A 17784-nucleotide genomic window follows, 5' to 3' on the forward strand; every position below is an offset into this window, starting at 1 on the left:
TAGAATTCCTTATTTCCCCCCTAACCCTATCCCTCTTTTAGACCTTCCCTATTTTTATCGAGTTCTGTTGAAAGTCATCCAGGTTTGCAACCTTGGAGTCGTTCTCATCTTCCCACTCTCTCTTGTTACGTATCCAGTCAGTCGCCAGGTCTTGTCATCTCTCATCTCTTACATGTGTCTCCTCTCTATTCATATAGTCCTTGCCCTAGTTAAAGCAATGAGAACCTTAAGAAGGCTTCGGAGGCCTCAAATTCAGCCCAAGTATTTCATCTACATTACTGTTGATGAGTTGCCACCTGACTTCTGCCTGAAGACCTCCAATGAAGGAGGACCCTATATTTCTTGAGTCATCCCATCCTACTTGTGGGAAATTCTTACTGTCAGGAAGTTTTTCCTTATATTGAATAGAAAACGGTTGCCTGCAATTTTTACTCATTGTTCTTGGGTTCTGTCTTCTGGAGACTAACCTGCCCACTTTAGTCTTTAACTTGCTGGAAGAAAGCTACCATGTATTCTCTAAATCTGTTCTCCAGTTTAAACATCTTCACATCCTTATACGATTTGGTATACATTACTCTCACCGTCCTGGTTACTCTCTAGTTTTCTATTTTTCTTCCTAGAATAGGACATTAAGCACTAATCAAAAATATCTTGGTACTCTTGAAAAATAAAATTATCTTTAAATTATATCTAGATTCTAACCAGGAAAGAATATTATTCCCAGAAAGAGCATCTCTCATGTTATTTATAGTCTTCCTTTTAGTGAACCCTGACAGCATTATCTTTTTTATTACCGTTTTACACTGTTGATTCATACTGGGTTTAAAAAACACAAAAAATGCTCCAGTCTTTTTCTACATGAATCTAATCAAAGCAGTTCTAGAATTTCATTTAAGGATGCTTTACAATGTGTTTTAAATTGTTTTTCTTAGTGCTTGCTTATGACTAGATTATGGTAAAAAAAAACTAAATTTGGGAGTAGGGAGAGATAGTTGAGAATTTATCTAGCTTGTTTGGATTTGATTTTTCAAATCAAATGATAGACTTTGAATGCCAAACATAGCATTTTATATCTGATCCTTGAGATGTTGGGGAACCATTGGAATTGAGAAAGAGTGTGTGTGTGTGTGTGTGTGTGCGCGCATGTGTGTGGCCTCCCTCCCACCCACCCAAGTAGGCTATTGCAGGAGGTGATAAGGGCCTGCACCTGGCAGTGTCAGGAGAGAAGAGGACATATTTGAGAGATGTTGTAAAGATGAAATCTCCAGGAGTTGACAACAGATTGGATGTGGGGAGTGAGAGATACTGAGCATTTAACATTGTTAACCATCCTGCCCTTCTGGATTCCCTTTCCAGACACTATGTTTTCACAGAACACTGTTGTGGCTCTTCTAACTGTCTTACTGATCTTTGCAGGATCATCATCTGTGTCCCATCTCCAGTAATAGTACTTTTCCTATATTATTATTATTATTAATTATTATCTTAATGCATATTTCTTCCAAATCTACATGTTTTATTTATTTATTTTGCTTTTTGGAGGGCAATTGGGGTTAAGTGACTTGCCCAAAATTACACGACTAGTAAGTGTGTTAAGTGTCTGAGGCCAAATTTGAACTCAGGTCCGCCTGACTCCAGAGCCTGTGCTCTGTTCACTGCACCACCTATCTGCCCCAAAATCTATGTATTTTAGCCCACGTTTTTCTCCTGAGCTTGCTTGACATCTCTACCTGGGTGTCACACAAGCACCCCGAAATCGATATTTCTAAAATACAACTCAATGTTTCCCTTTAAATCCTACCCTTCCTCCTTACTGTTCTTCCAGTCACCCTGGTTCACAACCTAAGAGTCACCCTTGACTCTATACACTTACCTTGGTAGCTAATCAGTGCCAGTTACTTTTACCTCCACAGCATCTCTCCATCTGTCCTTTTATGACTACCCACCCCACAATCACCCTAGTTCAGGCCCTCATGATTTACACCATGACTGTTACAGTAGCTTCCTGATTGATCTCCCTGTATCTTGTCTCTTCTTTTTCTAACTCATCCTCTGCACAGCTGCCAAATACAAGTCTGACCAGGCCATTTCCCTGCCTAAGTTTCAGTGGTTTCCTGTAGGATAAAACAAACTCCTTTTGTTTAGGCATGTAAAGCCCTGCAAACTGACTCTAGCCTGTCATCTCAGGCTAATTACACACTATTCCCTTTTCCATACTTTGTTCCATTCACCTACTGTATAATTAATTGAATGTAAGTTCCTTGAGGTTATGAGTTCTTTGACTTTTAAATCTGTATTTCCAGTGGCTAGTACCCAACTTTCAATGCAAGCTAGTGGGTGCCAGTGCTCTGGCTGGCTCTGAGCTATCCCAGTTTGTAATCCCTGCCTTCAGTGAGTTTTAATCCATTTCTTCTAGTAGGTTAATGATTTAAAGGTCTGTCCTTCAGTTACTGGGTTAATTTGCATATATTAACCTCAGTCTTCCCCATTCTCCTTCAAGGCAAAACAGGTGAAAGTTACAACTAGTGTTCTAGACCCTGAAGATTAGTGCTAGAAATACAAATACTGGCTAAAAAGATAGTCCTTGCCTTCAAGGAGTTTATTTTCTAATGGGGAAGGCCACCCATAAGGAAAGGGGTAATTTTCTGGCTAGGGGCACAATGTGGAAGTGCAGAAAGTCAGACAAGCACAGCCTGGAGGTAACTGAAGCCTAGTTTGTCTGAGCCCCTCCACAAAATACAAGCCATATAAACAAGAATTCACCAGTGGCAGAGTAGGGTTTGTATAGCAGAGGAATGTTCTTAAACCGCACGTACTCAGTCACTTGTGCCTTCCCACCATCACTTAAGTTCTTCCCCTTCTCTTCAGTTAAACCACAACCACTGTAGTTCAGGCCTGGAAGATCACTTCTCACCTTGCCTAATGCTGCACTACTAATTGACTTCCCAGATCCCTGTACTCTGACAGACCTCTCACCTTTCCAATCTTAAGCTTGAATCCACTCTGCTTCTGGGAGCCTAGGCTGCTGTAGGGTAGCTTTTGTCTTATCTTGCCTGGAACCACATCACCTTTCCAGACCCTGCTGCCTATCAAGTAGCCCTTCCCTCCTCTATCTCACCTTTTTGTGTTGTCTTCCCTACTTATAAAGGAGTGAGAGGGAAAGATAGACACTTAGCACAGTGCCTGGCCCATAGTAAGTGTTTAATAAATGCTTTCTCTTTTATCATAAGCAACCTATTAAATATGTAAAATTAAATTTTGACTCATCTTAAAAGCTTTTGTGTTTGAACAGAAGACAACATGAAATACTTCCTAGGATTTTCCTTAACATTGTATATATTTAGGAATACAAGTGTTTTTGAAAATGTTTTTGTTTTTGTGCAGACTGTCTCAACTTCAGCATATTGTCCTAGAAAAGGAGGCATAACTATTTATGCTGAGCCAGATATACAAGCAGAAAGGTACAATTGAGAATTCAGTAAAATTGCTTATAGAAGTAATTTTAGTTATCTTTTTTTTTTGCTTTTTGGAGGGCAATTGGGGTTAAGTAACTTGCCCAAGGTTACATGGCTACTTTTTTTTGTGTGGGTGTGTGGGTGTTAAGTATCTGAGGTTGGAACTGAACTCGGGTCCTCCTGACTCCGGGCCGGCGCTTTACTCACTGCGCCACCTAGCCACCCCAATTTTAGTTGCCTTAATTTCATAAGAGGTACAGGATAACTCTACAGGAAATTGTCCCTATTTCCAAAAAGGGTAAAGGTACTATATTTTAGTAACCATGAAGCAAAACCTAAGCCTCTTAGGTAATCTAGACAGTAAGTGCTAATAAACATATTTGAAATTAGTTGAATCTTGAATAATGACTTTATATGTGGCTGGACTCTTTAGTTTTTGTTTAAGGGTTCAAAATGGCTCTGGACTTTGTTCTCAGCAATGTTTTTTTTTATCAGTGCCTTTGATGAACACACAGTTGGGGTCCTTATTAAATTTGTAGATGACACAAAGAGCAGCGAAGGATAATAAATATGATAAAAGATACAATCCATATTTTAAAATTTGACAGTCTGGAACTATGTGTTAAAACGAGGAAGATGAAACAGAATAAACATAAAAGACATGTAAATTCTTAAACGTGTTTTCTGCAGCTCCCCCTCCCCATTTTAATTTAGTGCTAGAGGTGGATGGGAGGGAACAGATGATGAGAGACATATAACTCAGATATAACTCATAAGTTATATGTTATAGAACAGGTGTGGACAGAAAACCCATGGAAACATAAAGCAAGGTATCATATAGAAAGCACTTAATAAATGCTTATTGATTGTTGATCTGTTTTGACAAAAGTTAATGTCAAAGAAGTGAAAGTTTTCAGTTGACCACAGACTTTTATCAGTATTTTATGGTAGATTTTAAAAAAAATAAGCAAAATCTTAAAACATCCATGTCATGGGACATACCTAATTCGTATCTTGTTATGTTCAATTCTGGTCATACTGCCTCTAAAGGTTTAGTGCCTTACCATAAGAGAGTTATACAAATGATGCTGAGTCCAAAAGGTGACAGAGATGGTAAGGGATTGGTCTAGAAACCATATCATGCAGGAAAAAGTGGAAAAAGCTAAGACCATTTATGCCAGAATAGACATGTGGACAAATAATTATAATGAGAGAAGTACATACAAATTGGGAGAAGATCCCAAAGGATCAAATGTAGTTAGCAAAGGCTATATGGCAGAAGTGGCATTTGAACTAGGTCTGGAAAGATGGAGAAACATTTCTTGGTAAACATTTTAGAGGCCACTGCAGGCCCCTCTACAACAATATAAAAGATAACCTAAAGGTAGGAAGGCCTGGGACACTTTTGAGAAGCAGTCATTGTCTAATTTAGCTTGAGTGTCAGTTTTATCAGGTAAATAAGGTGGTGACATACTTTTTAAAAAGCTATTTTCAATGTTTTTGACATGCTTATTTATAAAATGTTCTCATATGAACTTCCTTTTTAAATTTCTAGTTCATGTCAGAAGTTAAATGAAAAACAATTCAAATTGACATCAAAGAAGAAATATGATGAAAAAAATGGCTGTGTGAAGTAAGGAATTTTCTCTAGTGATTAGAAAGTTTAATAATGACATGAAAACTTGAATATGGCACATGATTTCACAGTGAAAATCACTGCCATGTTTCTCTTGGAAGCCATAGTAACATATACAGCATATGTAATAATTTTGGTCGCATCTTCTTCCTGTGATCAGGCCATTTTTTTTTCTGATTTGTTTTTAGTTCTGTTTCTAAAGTTCTTTGATAGTAAGTAGTCATGGGTTGTTTCTGATTATAATAGGTGTGCCAAAAGGAGCAGTTGTAAAAATGTTAATCAAGTGTAGTTTATTTACTGGCGACTGAATTTTTTCAGAAGCAGTATTACATGTTAATTTTTGTTATTGATTTCTGTGGTGGTTTTTTCCCAAATTGTTTAGAGTAAAAGAGAATTGATCACCGAGATAAATTTCACTACTTGTATAATCTAAAGGCTCTCTTCTTGTGAAGTTAATTCCTTATAATTTGGAGTTGTAGAAAACTCAGCATCCTTTCAGATTAACAAAACACTGATTTCAAAATGATTTTAATACAATTTGCCTTCTGAGAATAGCTAAGTGTTTTTTTCATGGAAAAAAGTTTTATGTGCATTTTTATTAGTTACCCAGATATAGAAAGCACATTTAATGCAGGTTAGCTGTAATTTGATGCATTTTTGTTGGGTTAAAGATTCAGGTGGGGGATGGAGGGTGAATCTATTCATGTCATGATGTGTGCTACTTAATTTTATTCTCTGTGCTTCTTTTGTTAGTTGACATAGGTCTAAAGTCACTAAAAGAGTGAATTGTTTGTCTGACAGTGTAGTAATTTGTCCTCCTTTGCTTCATTTTTCACATTTGTAAAAGAAGGGAATAAACTATATAATCTTTAAGGACCCTTCCACCTCCAAAAAGTCTATGATTCTTTGTCTGCTTTGTCTACAGACCATTTTTGAATGCCATTTGGCTGGTATTAAAATAATTTAATTGAAAACACAAAAATATTCTTAAATTGTCATTTTGACTTAATATTTTATAGGTTGCTGCAGTTTTTAAATCCTGATCCTTTGAAAACTGATGGTATCCATGACGTACAGCAGGTATTCCAAGGCCTCAAAATTCAATGAAAATATTTTTTATTTATGTTTATATTACCATCACCTCTCAGCTTTTAAATCTGAGAATATGGGAGAAGGTATTATGTTTTTTGAAGGGTAGATATCGATGCTCACCCCAAAAGGTCCAGATGTTCACCTTTCTCCTTTGTTGAGTAGTAATATTAACTTCACTGATTGAAGAAATTTTTCACCTATGTGTTGGTAAATGTATCCATGTATAAAATTTAATGTCAAAAAAACTTATATGTCTTTTGTGCATCTTCATTTGGGGTCATCTTTAAAAACAGTTCATAATCAATGTTAATCACTTCATCAGTTGCAGAAATCAAAGTCGAGCATCCTACAACCTTCTGTTGTTCTTCGGAATAAAATTGAACCCTGTTCATTTGAAACTGCACCACTTTCGGTGGATTTAAAAAAGGTAAAATATTATCTTTAAAACACATGGCAGGGGTGCCTAGGTGGCGCAGTGAGTAGAGCACCACCACTGGAGTCGGGAGGACATGAGTTCAAATTCTGCCTCAGACATGGAACACAAAAATTAACCGTGTGACCTTGGGCAAGTCACTTAACCCCATTTGCCCTGCAAAAAAAATAGCTAAAAAACCCCACATGGCAGTTATATATTGAACTGTACATTGAAGTGTGATGGCCTTTAGTTCTTTAGATGGCATTAGTATGACTTTTTTTTACATGATTAATTTTTTATTTCATTAATGCTTTCCAAAGTAAGGCTATTTTAAGTATTCCTAAGAGAAAAATGCTTTTTAAGCCTTAAATTATATATGTGTGAGCAAAAATTATTTTTTTGAGTATGCATAAGCAGGGATTTTCACAGGGGAGAAAGAGTTAACTAGAAGCCCGATCAAGAACTACAGAACTTTTCACCCTGCTCAGCTCTGAGGAGTCTTTTACTGTTTGATGAGTACACTCGAACTAAAGTGTCTTGACTATAAGTGTGTGGAAAGTCTCTGAGACAGAAATTGATACAGGTTTTCTCCTTAACCTCAGAGAAATTTCATATCCTGATTGAGAAAAGCAAACTAGAAAAAAGCTATTTGAAGAAGAAAACTATAGTTCACTCCCTAAGAAAAGGTGGAGTAGGTGGTATGGGACGAAGCAAATTAAGAACCTAAGGTGCCTGGGTTATTCCTTTATTCTGATAAAAGTGTACAACTAAGTAAAAACTCATTTTTAATTTAACACATATAATCCAGAAGTGGTTTGAGTGTGAAAAACTTTTTGAGAGACAGTGTGATGTGCTAGAAAAAGTATAGTTAAGCAACTTCCAGAATTAGTTATGTATCTATGGGCAAATTGCTTCACCTGAGTCTCAGTTTCTTCATCTATTTAATGAGGAAAATAATATTTTCATTATACAGTGAGGATAATAAGTGCACTGTTTACTTCATAGAGTAGTTGAGAGAGAAGAAATTTAACAGAATACCATATTAATAAGAGTTATTATTAGTATTAGTCTTAAATAATAAAAGATTCAAAATGAGTTTGCAACTTAAGAATTGAAGAAATAGTATAGTAAAATTTGTATATATATATATTGATTATTGAACCTTAAGGTGAAAAAGTTACTTCTAACATCCTCTGGGAACGAAACTTTGTTTAACAAAGTCTGGGCCTTAGCAGTGGATAGCAGTGGATCTTACCTCTCTTGCTTTGTAGCCATATGGACTTAAGCAAGTCAATTTTCCAGCCTTATTTTCCTGTATAAAATAGGGGTAATATCAACTTCTATGGTTGTCATCAGGAAAACTCTTTGTAAACTTTACAATGCCATAGAAATGAGACATTTATTATTATTCCCAGTCTGGAATAGCTTGATCACCACAGAGTATTCCCCATGTTTTAACCATATGACTTCATCATTGGACTGATCACTGACCCTAGAGTTGTATGAGTGTCCTCCATATTGGTGGCCAACAGTTGCTCAGCAAACAAACTTAAGTTTTTTTCATATCTTAGGTTGTAATTAGTCTGGGTTAGATAGCTTGATCTCTGAAGATAGCCAGGTATTCTTTTTACCATGTGCTCACTTTTTTGGGCTTTCATTTCACTCTAATTTTCCCATTTTCATTTTGAGAAAAGCATTCTTCATGGCAGAGAAATGCATAAGCAAAATAAAACTTAAGTAGTTTTGGCTAGGAGCCCTATTCCTTCTTAGGTATGGAACCCAACATAACTTTTTTAAAGCTCTTTTGTTTTCTTTACAGATTTTTAAAAATATAAATGGAATGGTGCAGTTAATTATATTTAGTGAAAAGTAGTAGCTTTCTAGATGTCAGCTAAATATGGAATCATGAGTAATTTAATTTTTTTTTTCCTTTCGGAGAGTAATTGGGGTTAAGTAACTTGCCCAAGGTTACACGGCTCGTTTTTTTGTGTGGGTGTTAAGTGTTTGAGGCTGAAGTGCCTACCAGAAATTATACCCTAGAGCCCCCTTAAACCTGCTAGAGGGGACCCCTACTGGGTTCCTTGGAAACCACCTAATAGGCTCCAATAGTAAAGAAATGTTTCACCTGTGTTGCTAAAAACATGCCACAGATTCCCACGGATTCAGGTCTGTTTTGCTTCAGTAGAAATAATACTAAGGCTTTGTTTCAATAAGAATAATACAGAGAATGTTTTGCTTGAACAGAAATAATGTTGGGAATGATTTGTCTTAATAGAATAATACTGAGAAAGCTTTGCTTCAATGGAAACAATGCTAAACCCTTAGAAGCATGTTCTGTTGCTAGCAATCACATTGTCTATAAAATTATGTCTAACAGAAAGCTAGAGACTGTCTTTCCATCTGAGAGGCAGTCCTGGACGGTTAATAAGCACTCCTATCAAATTATAATTGGCCTAGCTGTCCTGTTATATCTCGGTGTCCATTACAAGGCCGGAACCGAACTTGGATCCTCCTGTCTCTGGGGCTGGCACTTTACTCACTGTGCTACCTAGCTGCCCCAGTAATTTAATTTTTTGTTGTGGTAGATTTGAATATTTAATAATTCAGTCGGTCCTTTGAGAATCCCTGTTGAAATTAAAGTCCAAAGTTGATTGTTGCTTATAAGAGTGTCAGATCCTTCCTCTGCTAAGACTGTTGGTGTCACTGAAGTATTTGGGAATCACATCATCAAAAAAGTAATCGGAGGCGTGTATGTATAGTAGTTTTTCCATTCTGTCCAAGCCAGCCCTTTTGGCTTTGGTAAATATTGAGTACCTGATGATAGAAAAACTTGGGTAGTCCAATCCAGTAAAATCAGTTTTGTTTCTAGTTCAGAATTTCTCTTGCAAGTTTATTTCTTATGATTTGAGATAAAGTTAGAGGGATTGGCTCATCTTTCAGAATATAGTCACTTAGGTTGTCATCACTTTTTCCCGAACATTACAGTGATTGTTGTCGAGATTTCTAGTATTAATATCTACTTTCATGACAGTGAATAATTTGGAAGGGGGAAGGCAAGGCATTGGGGTTAAGTGACTTGCCCAAGGTCATACAGCTAGTAAGTATGTCAAGTGTCTGAGGTTGGATTTGAACTTAGGTCCTTCTGACTCTAGGGTCAGTGTTGTATTCACTGTGCCACCTAGCTGCCCCTTGACAGTGAATAATTTGGAAAATCATATACATTCATATAGTAGGTAAATATTTTTTCCCCTTATGTACAAATTGCTAGTTTTCTGGATTTTTTTTTCTTAAGAGTTGTGCTTTCCTAGTATTGTTTCTGAGATTTCTAGTATGGAATATCAGTTTCTTTTAAACATTCTTGGGAATCCTAATTGTGATGGTTCAAATAGACTTATTTTACCCTTATTTTTAAGATACACTATGCTAGAGCTGAAGTAGAATGTTTTGAACTGTGATAGCAATCTAATTTAATTATGAAGGATGACATGAGTGATACAGATGACATCTTATACACTAATACAAATCTCAGATTAGCTCTCATTAATATTAACAAATTAATTTTTCCAAGTATGTAAATTGAAATTATATAATTGTGTAATTAGTTGAACACATAAAAGTAATAAAGTAGACAAATATGTAATTTTTATAAATATGCAAGTAGTGTAGGTAAATCAATGGTGAATTTAAAATGATTTATGTTTTCTGGCAAAATTAGAGTTTTTGAAATGGGCTGAATGTTTTTCATAAGTTATTTTTTAAAGGAATATAAAGCTGAAAAGATCTCTTGAGCTTGTCTAGTTCAATTCTCCCATTTTACCAATGAGAAAACTCAATTTTAGAAGGTTGAATAATTTGTTAAAGGTCACACAAGGAGGAACAGAGTCAAGACAAATCTGACCTAGAACTAGGTATTCTCTTAGGCCTCACTGATGCCCTTAAAATGTTTGTTTTACACTAGATACTGGACTGTATGTTAAGCTGACCAAATAGTATCATTTTATCTAATCTTTTTTTTTTTTCAGGAAGAATAAATTTTTTAGCCAAATTTTCCCTTTCAGTCCCTTTGTTGAACTTGAAAAAAATTGTATGTCCTCATAAAGTCTCTGTTCCTAAATTCCTGTTTTTACCCTACCTTTATGATATTGGAATATTTAAAGAGAAGATAAAAAGTATTTTATCATTACTATATCTTTGTCGTGCCATTAAATTGTTTTTCTTTTTCTTTTCTAGACACTTAGAAAAAACAAGTTTCTAGGACCCAGTCACACTGAGTCTTATTGTTGGCCACCAATAGCTCGTGGATGTGATGTGGTTGTCATATCTCATCATGGAAATGATCCTCTCTTATATATTCCGCCAGTGCTTACATTTTTACATACAGGGGGCTGCTACAAGTCATTACCAAGCAGAAATGGAGTAAGTTGAAAACTTTGTTTCACTATAAAAAAACTTAAATTTGTATTTGAAAAGTCAGGTTCTGAGTTTTCATGAAACCCCAAATTGAATCTAAACAAGCCCAGCTTCCTCTTTCTAGAACTTCACCATTCACTCTTGACATCATTCCTGCTTTTTTATTTTCTCTAACTGATAATCATCTTCACTAGGCATCTGCTTTGGCAGTGGAATTTTGGCTTTTGGTAGCCTAAGGTGTCATGGAATTGAGTCAATAGAGGAAAGATGAAGAGCTAAGGTATGGTGATAAGAATAGGCTGTGGGCCTAGGGCATAAAGAGAGAGGATGGAAGAGTTGAACAGTTTTGGAGGCTATCACAGAGAGAAGATGAATTGGTGTGTGTCCTAAAAAAGTCATAAAGGCCCTAATTAAGTTCCTCATCGGGGTATGGAGGGTGACCCTTGGTTCCAAAGGCTATGCTGTTAGAGTCCAAACTTTGATTATCACTAATCTGTGAAGTCTCCAGATAGAGGCCTAGCAGTAGACAAGGGTGTTATTCACAGGTGAGCGCAGAGAGGTTCAGAGAGGTTCATCCCACTGTGATGAGTTACAGGGTCAGGGATTTTCAAGATACAATTTTCTAATATGGTTGCAGTTAGCATCAATGGTAGAAACTCACACCTTTGAAAGGATGCCATAAGGAGTATAGAGGCTTGGTTGGCAATAGTAACAAAGTTATAGTTGGCATTATGTAGAATAAGTGATTTACTAATATTTGGTAGCAAATTATATTTTTTCAAGAGTTGTTAAAATTTTTCTATCTAATAGGCAGAAAATTAATTGGAAAGATTGAAACAATCTTTTCTTAAGATTTAAGTTACCTTTTCAGTGATATCAGTACGTTTGATGCCTCCATTATGGTTTGACTGGGGGAGAGTATATTGGAAGGAACTCATTTCTGGTTTTTGATTAGAGGTTTGGGATAGGGAAAGTGTGGTAAGAAGGTCATTTACTCCTTGGAGAGCTACATTAATGTCAGGCTCCTTTTAACATTACTATTTGGTTTCCTGTCATTATTACTTCTGAATCTTAAAAGTTTGTGTGTTAATGGAATTTCTAAATTACACTTAAAAGAGGCATGGATATAGTAGGAAAACACAGGACTGATAGTCAGACCTGGCTTGATTCCATGTCTGCCATAATGTCTGTACCCTTTAACACGTCAGTTGTACCCTTGTGGTCCTCCATTTCTTCCATCTGCAAAATGAGAAGTTTGGACTGTGGAATCTTTCCGGTCCCTTTAAACTCTGTGTTCATTTGAATAATTTATTATAGGAAGTTGTACAGATGCTGTGTTTATTTTAGGTCAATGCATGTAAGTTCTATTCCATAAAATTAAATTTTCTTTTTTAATGTAGAAGTATATTCTTTTAAGTTTTCATCCAAACTTATACGCAATCATTCTTTTTCATCTTTTCAGCCGCTAGCAGTCATTGTATGCCCTGGATGGAAAAAAGCGCAGCACATTTTCGAGCTTTTAGAAGAGTATGGGAGATGTTCTAGGCCTCTTCATCCCATGCTGCTAATCATTGGACTGAACAAAGAAGAAGCTCAAAACACGAAGTTCCAGAGGGGATGTAAGCATATTTAACGGAAAATAATGGAGACTTTGGTCGTTCATGTGAGAAAAATAACAAATGATTAAGTGTAGTCTTATGTAGGTAAAATATTTGGCACAAAGCCAAGATAATGTACTTTTGTGTTTTTCTTGATTTTATTCCTGAACCTTTTGATGGTCTTTTTTTAGACTAAACATATAAACTAGTAAGTGCGATGAACACAAAGATTTATTGAAAGACTTAATCACAAAGTTCATTCTGTTTCATTGGTGTAAATATAATCAAGTCTCTACATATAAAAAGCTAGCCTGTGAATTTTGGTTTTAGCTTAGATCTGTAACACTGTAAATTCATTTCAAAGTTGACACTAAATATTTTTGTGATTTTTTCCCTCAAATACACCAATTTGCCTTTAAAAAAAAACAACTTTTTGACAAAACACTTAGAAATCATTCCTAAAATCTACAGTAATTCTGTAATATCTCAGTTATGGAGATGTTTGAAAAATCTGCAGAAAATATGAATTCTGTTAATCACTTTTTCTTCTAAATGTAGGTGAGGTGATTATAACAACACCCCATAGCCTCTTGAGACTTCTGAAGTATCACAGTTTGTTATTTCTTAGACTCTGTCACCTTATTTTTGATGAAGTTGAAGTGTTGTTCTTTGAAGCTGGTGAGCAGGTAAGCATATTCAGATACCATTGTTCTGTTCACTCTGATTTTGTTCACTTAACATTTTAGTTCTAACAAAAATGAGAATGTTAAGTATCTAGTTGAGAAAGGATGAGCATGCTTCAAATCATCTTTACTCTCCAGGTCTACCATTGGCAAAAAGACTGCTTCTATCCAAGACGGAACAGTGCATTGAATTTAGCAGGGGTTATTACATTTTCTAATTGAAGAATACTTGCCTGACAGTACTTTCTCTATTTTTTGTTCCTCCCACTTAAACTTTAATAATTTTGTACCAACGAGGTTTTCTGCATCAATATTGTTATCTTTACTATTCTGGTCCTTACAGAATTGCTCTTCCTTTATATCTGTATGACTGTAGTAAAATTAGCTATTACTGAAAGATTGTAAGTGGTTTGGCAGGACCATAGTATATAGAGACCCCAGACACTAATAGGAAACCTCTTTCAAGGTAGTCCTAGAAACTTATTCTGCAAGAAAAAAAAATAGATGCATTCTGAATTAGCATTTTTACCTGCTTATCCATGTTTGTCAGGTAGCATCAATTTTCTAAGATATATTTCGCTAACTCAAATAATCTAAACAAAATAATTATTTTGACAGATGCTTACAATTTTAGACTATTTCAAGAAAACTATTATAATTGAAGAAAGAGAATCTGCCCCTCATCAGATTGTAGCTGTTGGAGCTCATTGGAGCAAACATATAGAACTTTTAACCAAAGAATTTATGAATGATCCTTACATTGTCATAACAGCCATGGAAGAAGCTGCTCTTTATGGAAATGTACAGCAGGTAAGTTTTTCCTTGGTGCAGAGATTCAAAGTATGTGGTATAATATTTGTAACTAATTTAGAAGATGTTAATTCTAAAATTTAAAAATACTTTAAGGTATACTTTAAGAGTTTGATACTTTAGGATCACTGTATAAGTATTTTATTTTGTTTTTGCTTTTTGGAGGGGGAAGTGCAGGGCACTTGGGGTTAAGTGACTTGCACAATGTGACACGGCTAGTAAGTGTTAAGTGTCTGAGGCTGGATTTGAACTCAGGTCCTCCTGACTCCAGGGCCGGTCCTCTATTCGCTGCACCACCTAGCCACCCCTGTATAAGTATTTTAAATTAGATAAGCCTCACCTATTTGATTTTGATCAAAATACCATAAAAAATGAAGCCAGAAGAAATACAGAAATTTAGAAATTCTGGTTATCCTTTTTTTCTGTTACTAGGTAGTACAACTTTGTCTAGACTGTGAAAAAACCTCAACATTACTTCGAATGCTTGATTTCAATCCAAGTCATGCTCAGAAGACCTTGATATTCACAAGTTCTGTGGCTGAAGCAGAAACAGTTTGTAAGGTAGGAATTTCTAGTGAAAGAGAAACACTCTGTTTCCATGTAAAGTGAATCAGGTTCTGAGAGCTTAGGCCAGGTAAACACACTGCAAGGATCATGAGGTGAGGAAAGAATTAAAAGCAGATATTGATTCTCATGTCTTCTCTGAGTTGTAACAGAGGTATGGTTAGAATAAATAATATAATAATTTGTATTTATTACATATGTGGTTCCAGAACTGAGAATCTAGTTATTTAAAAAATTCTGTTCCCTCTCAAGTAATTCTCTGCTGCCATCACCCAAAGGAATGGAGTATTTCTCCTCAAACATTTTTGTTTCAGTTCAACAGCTTTCCTCTTTTTTATTCCTATAATATCCCTTTCCCATTGTATCTTCTTTGGTACAGTATAGTATACTATTGTCAACTATTTCAAATACAAAATTACTTTACCACAGAGTAAGGAAACATAAAATACAAACTACAAATTAGCTAAGAAGTCTCTCAATAGTCAGTTAAGCTCTTCTTAGTCCCCTGACAGTTACTTTTTCACTCCAGGTGACCTGGCAAATTCCTCTCCTTGCTAATGCATTGCTACCCCTCATACAAAGCCAGGAGCTCCCCACAACACCCTTAATCTCTGTCTTCTAGACTAAATGTTTTTCCTTTACAACAGGATTCCTTAATTCTCAGCATGATACAGGCTTAGAAGAGTGGTAAGGCAATTCAGATCATTAATCAATATGATCCATAAATTACAGGTATAAATTTTGTGATCTTATATTGGTGCTATGGCATTGAACTGTTAACACACAAGGTTCAGATACAATAATTTAACTTCCTGTTAGTATGGGAGATAATATGATTTGGAGCTCTAATATACTCACTTCATATAATATACTCACTGAACCATATAACTACTGGACCATGTCACAAGCATATGACAAGCATTTCAGCAGGTCAGTATCCCAGCCCCAGTTCACCCTTAGATTTCATTATAATTCTGCAGAACATAATTGGAAAATTTAAAGATAAATTGAGGGGTGGCTAGGTAGTGCAGTGAATAGAGCACCAACCCTGGAATCAGGAGGACTTGAGTAGAAATCTAGCCTCAGACACTTAACACACAGACACACAAAACTAGCTGTGTGACCTTGGGCGAGTCACTTAACCCCAATTGCCCTACCTTCCCCCCTCCAAAAAGCAAAAAAAAAAAAAAAGAATAAATCGAACAAATTAATCCTTAGGAAACCAATTACCCAGTATTACAATTTTTATTTCCTTGGTATCTAAAGCTTTTTTTTGGTCTACTTGTTGTACAGTTTTTTCAGTCATGTTTGACTCTTTATGACCCCATTTGGGATTTTCTTGGCAAAAATATTGGAGTGATTTGCCATTTCCTTCTCTAACTAATTTTATACATAAGGAAACTAAGGGTAACACATTTAAGTGACTTGCCCAGGGTCACAGAGCTAGTCAGTGTCTGAGGTGAGATTTGAACTCAGGAAAATGAGTCTTCCTGACTCCAGGCCTCATGTTTTATCCACTGCTCCACTTAACTGCCCTTACTTTATCGTTATATAAACCAAAAACTTAATTACCTCTTCCAGTTTTGGAAGTATATTAGTCAATAACATAATACATTTAGATATTTCTTGATATCAAAAGATTTATATAAACCATAGAAAAGAACTATAAAAGTACAGTAGTATGACTATTTCATATAGGGGCAAACTTTTGCTACCCATGAGGATATCTGCTGTGTTACATTTATCACAGTAGACTTATTGATCATAATGAAGACTAGGTTATCATGAAAAATTAAATTATATTTGTTATTCTGTGCTTTAAAAGGTAGGAAACTATAAAAGATTTTCATCTCTCAAAAAAGATTTTCTGTAGTATTAAAGACATTGTAGGCTTAGTGTTCCTGGAAATTGTTTCTGGTTAAGTCATTCTCCAAAAATTCAGGATAAATGAGTTTTGCTTAAAAATAGACTACCTCAGTAATTCTTGTTAATTATATTGAAGTCATTAACAGGTATGGTTTCACACTTTCTTGAATTTTTGAATTTACTTTTATTGAAATTATACTTAATTTTTGGATTTCTTCAGGTAGTCGAAAGTAGTTCAATATTTTGCTTGAAAATGCACACAGAAATTGCTGCCAATTTTAAAAACGTATTAGAGCAGTGGAAAAAGAAGTTAAGTCTTGGCTCTCACATTGTACTGGGTAAGTGCTATTTTTATTTGTGAAGAGTGGTAGAATAGATAGAATCATGTCTTGGTGGTTTTATGAAGAAATTTTATCGCATCTTCAAAATGCGTGAAGTTCTTAATTATAACAAGTTTCTAAAATGAAGAATTATTTTTATAAAACTTCTGACTTGGCATTACAAACTTAATAGGATCAATAAATGAACCTGTCCTGAAACAAATGAGAACTTTGATATGCTTTGTGATCCAAAAATTACACCCTATAGATCAAGGATTCTTTTTTTTTTTTTGCCTTTTGGAGGGCAGTTGGGGTTAAGTAACTTACCCAAGGTTACATGACTAGGTATTTTTTTTGTGTGTTAAGTGTCTGAGGCCTAGGTTTTTTTTGTGTGTTAAGTGTCTGAGGCCGGAACCGACCTCAGGTCCTCCCAACTCTGGGGCGGCACTTTACTCACTGCACCACCTAGCCACCCTGTAGATCAAGGATTCTTAACCTGGGATCTGAGGATACTCTACCCTTCCCTTAAAATAGACCCTGAATAGATTTCAGGGGGTCCAGGTTGGATGAGGGGGAAAAAAATCACATCTCTATTTTAATGTAATTGGTTTCCTTTTTAGAGCTGCTTCCCTACTGCCTACACACATATCTTTGTCTTCCCCGTTCTCAGAAAAACCTCCCTTGGTCTGTCCATCCCTGCAACTTCTCATCCTATATCTCTTATCCATTTTGTTGCTAAACTCCTTGAGAAGGATGTCTAAAATAGGTGCCTCCACTTCTTTTCTTCTTACTCTCTCTGCAGTCTGGCTTCCAGAGTTCTTCCCCAAGTTATTAATAATTTCTTAATTTCCAAATATAATGGTCGTTTCTCAACCCTTATCATTCTTCACCTCTTTGTAAGCCTTTGACAGGTCATACAGGTTTTCATGACATTG

The 17784-nt window shown here is 35.7% G+C and overlaps 1 protein-coding gene across 1 annotated transcript in view; it reads left to right on the forward strand.

Moving 5' to 3' along the window:
* TDRD12 (tudor domain containing 12) overlaps positions 1-17784 on the forward strand; it is a 71999-nt gene that overhangs the window by 33370 nt on the left and 20845 nt on the right. Inside the window, exons 10-19 of the mRNA XM_069082613.1 lie at positions 3385-3461; positions 5011-5088; positions 6111-6171; positions 6506-6610; positions 10829-11014; positions 12471-12627; positions 13165-13292; positions 13908-14099; positions 14532-14660; positions 16750-16867. Of these exons, the coding sequence (XP_068938714.1) occupies positions 3385-3461; positions 5011-5088; positions 6111-6171; positions 6506-6610; positions 10829-11014; positions 12471-12627; positions 13165-13292; positions 13908-14099; positions 14532-14660; positions 16750-16867 (1231 nt within the window). The remainder of the gene's footprint in view (positions 1-3384; positions 3462-5010; positions 5089-6110; positions 6172-6505; positions 6611-10828; positions 11015-12470; positions 12628-13164; positions 13293-13907; positions 14100-14531; positions 14661-16749; positions 16868-17784) is intronic.

Source organism: Petaurus breviceps, unplaced genomic scaffold, assembly GCF_028583685.1.
Source record: "Petaurus breviceps papuanus isolate PSGF00001 unplaced genomic scaffold, PetGlider_PUasm1.0 171, whole genome shotgun sequence".
Taxonomy (NCBI): domain Eukaryota; kingdom Metazoa; phylum Chordata; class Mammalia; order Diprotodontia; family Petauridae; genus Petaurus; species Petaurus breviceps.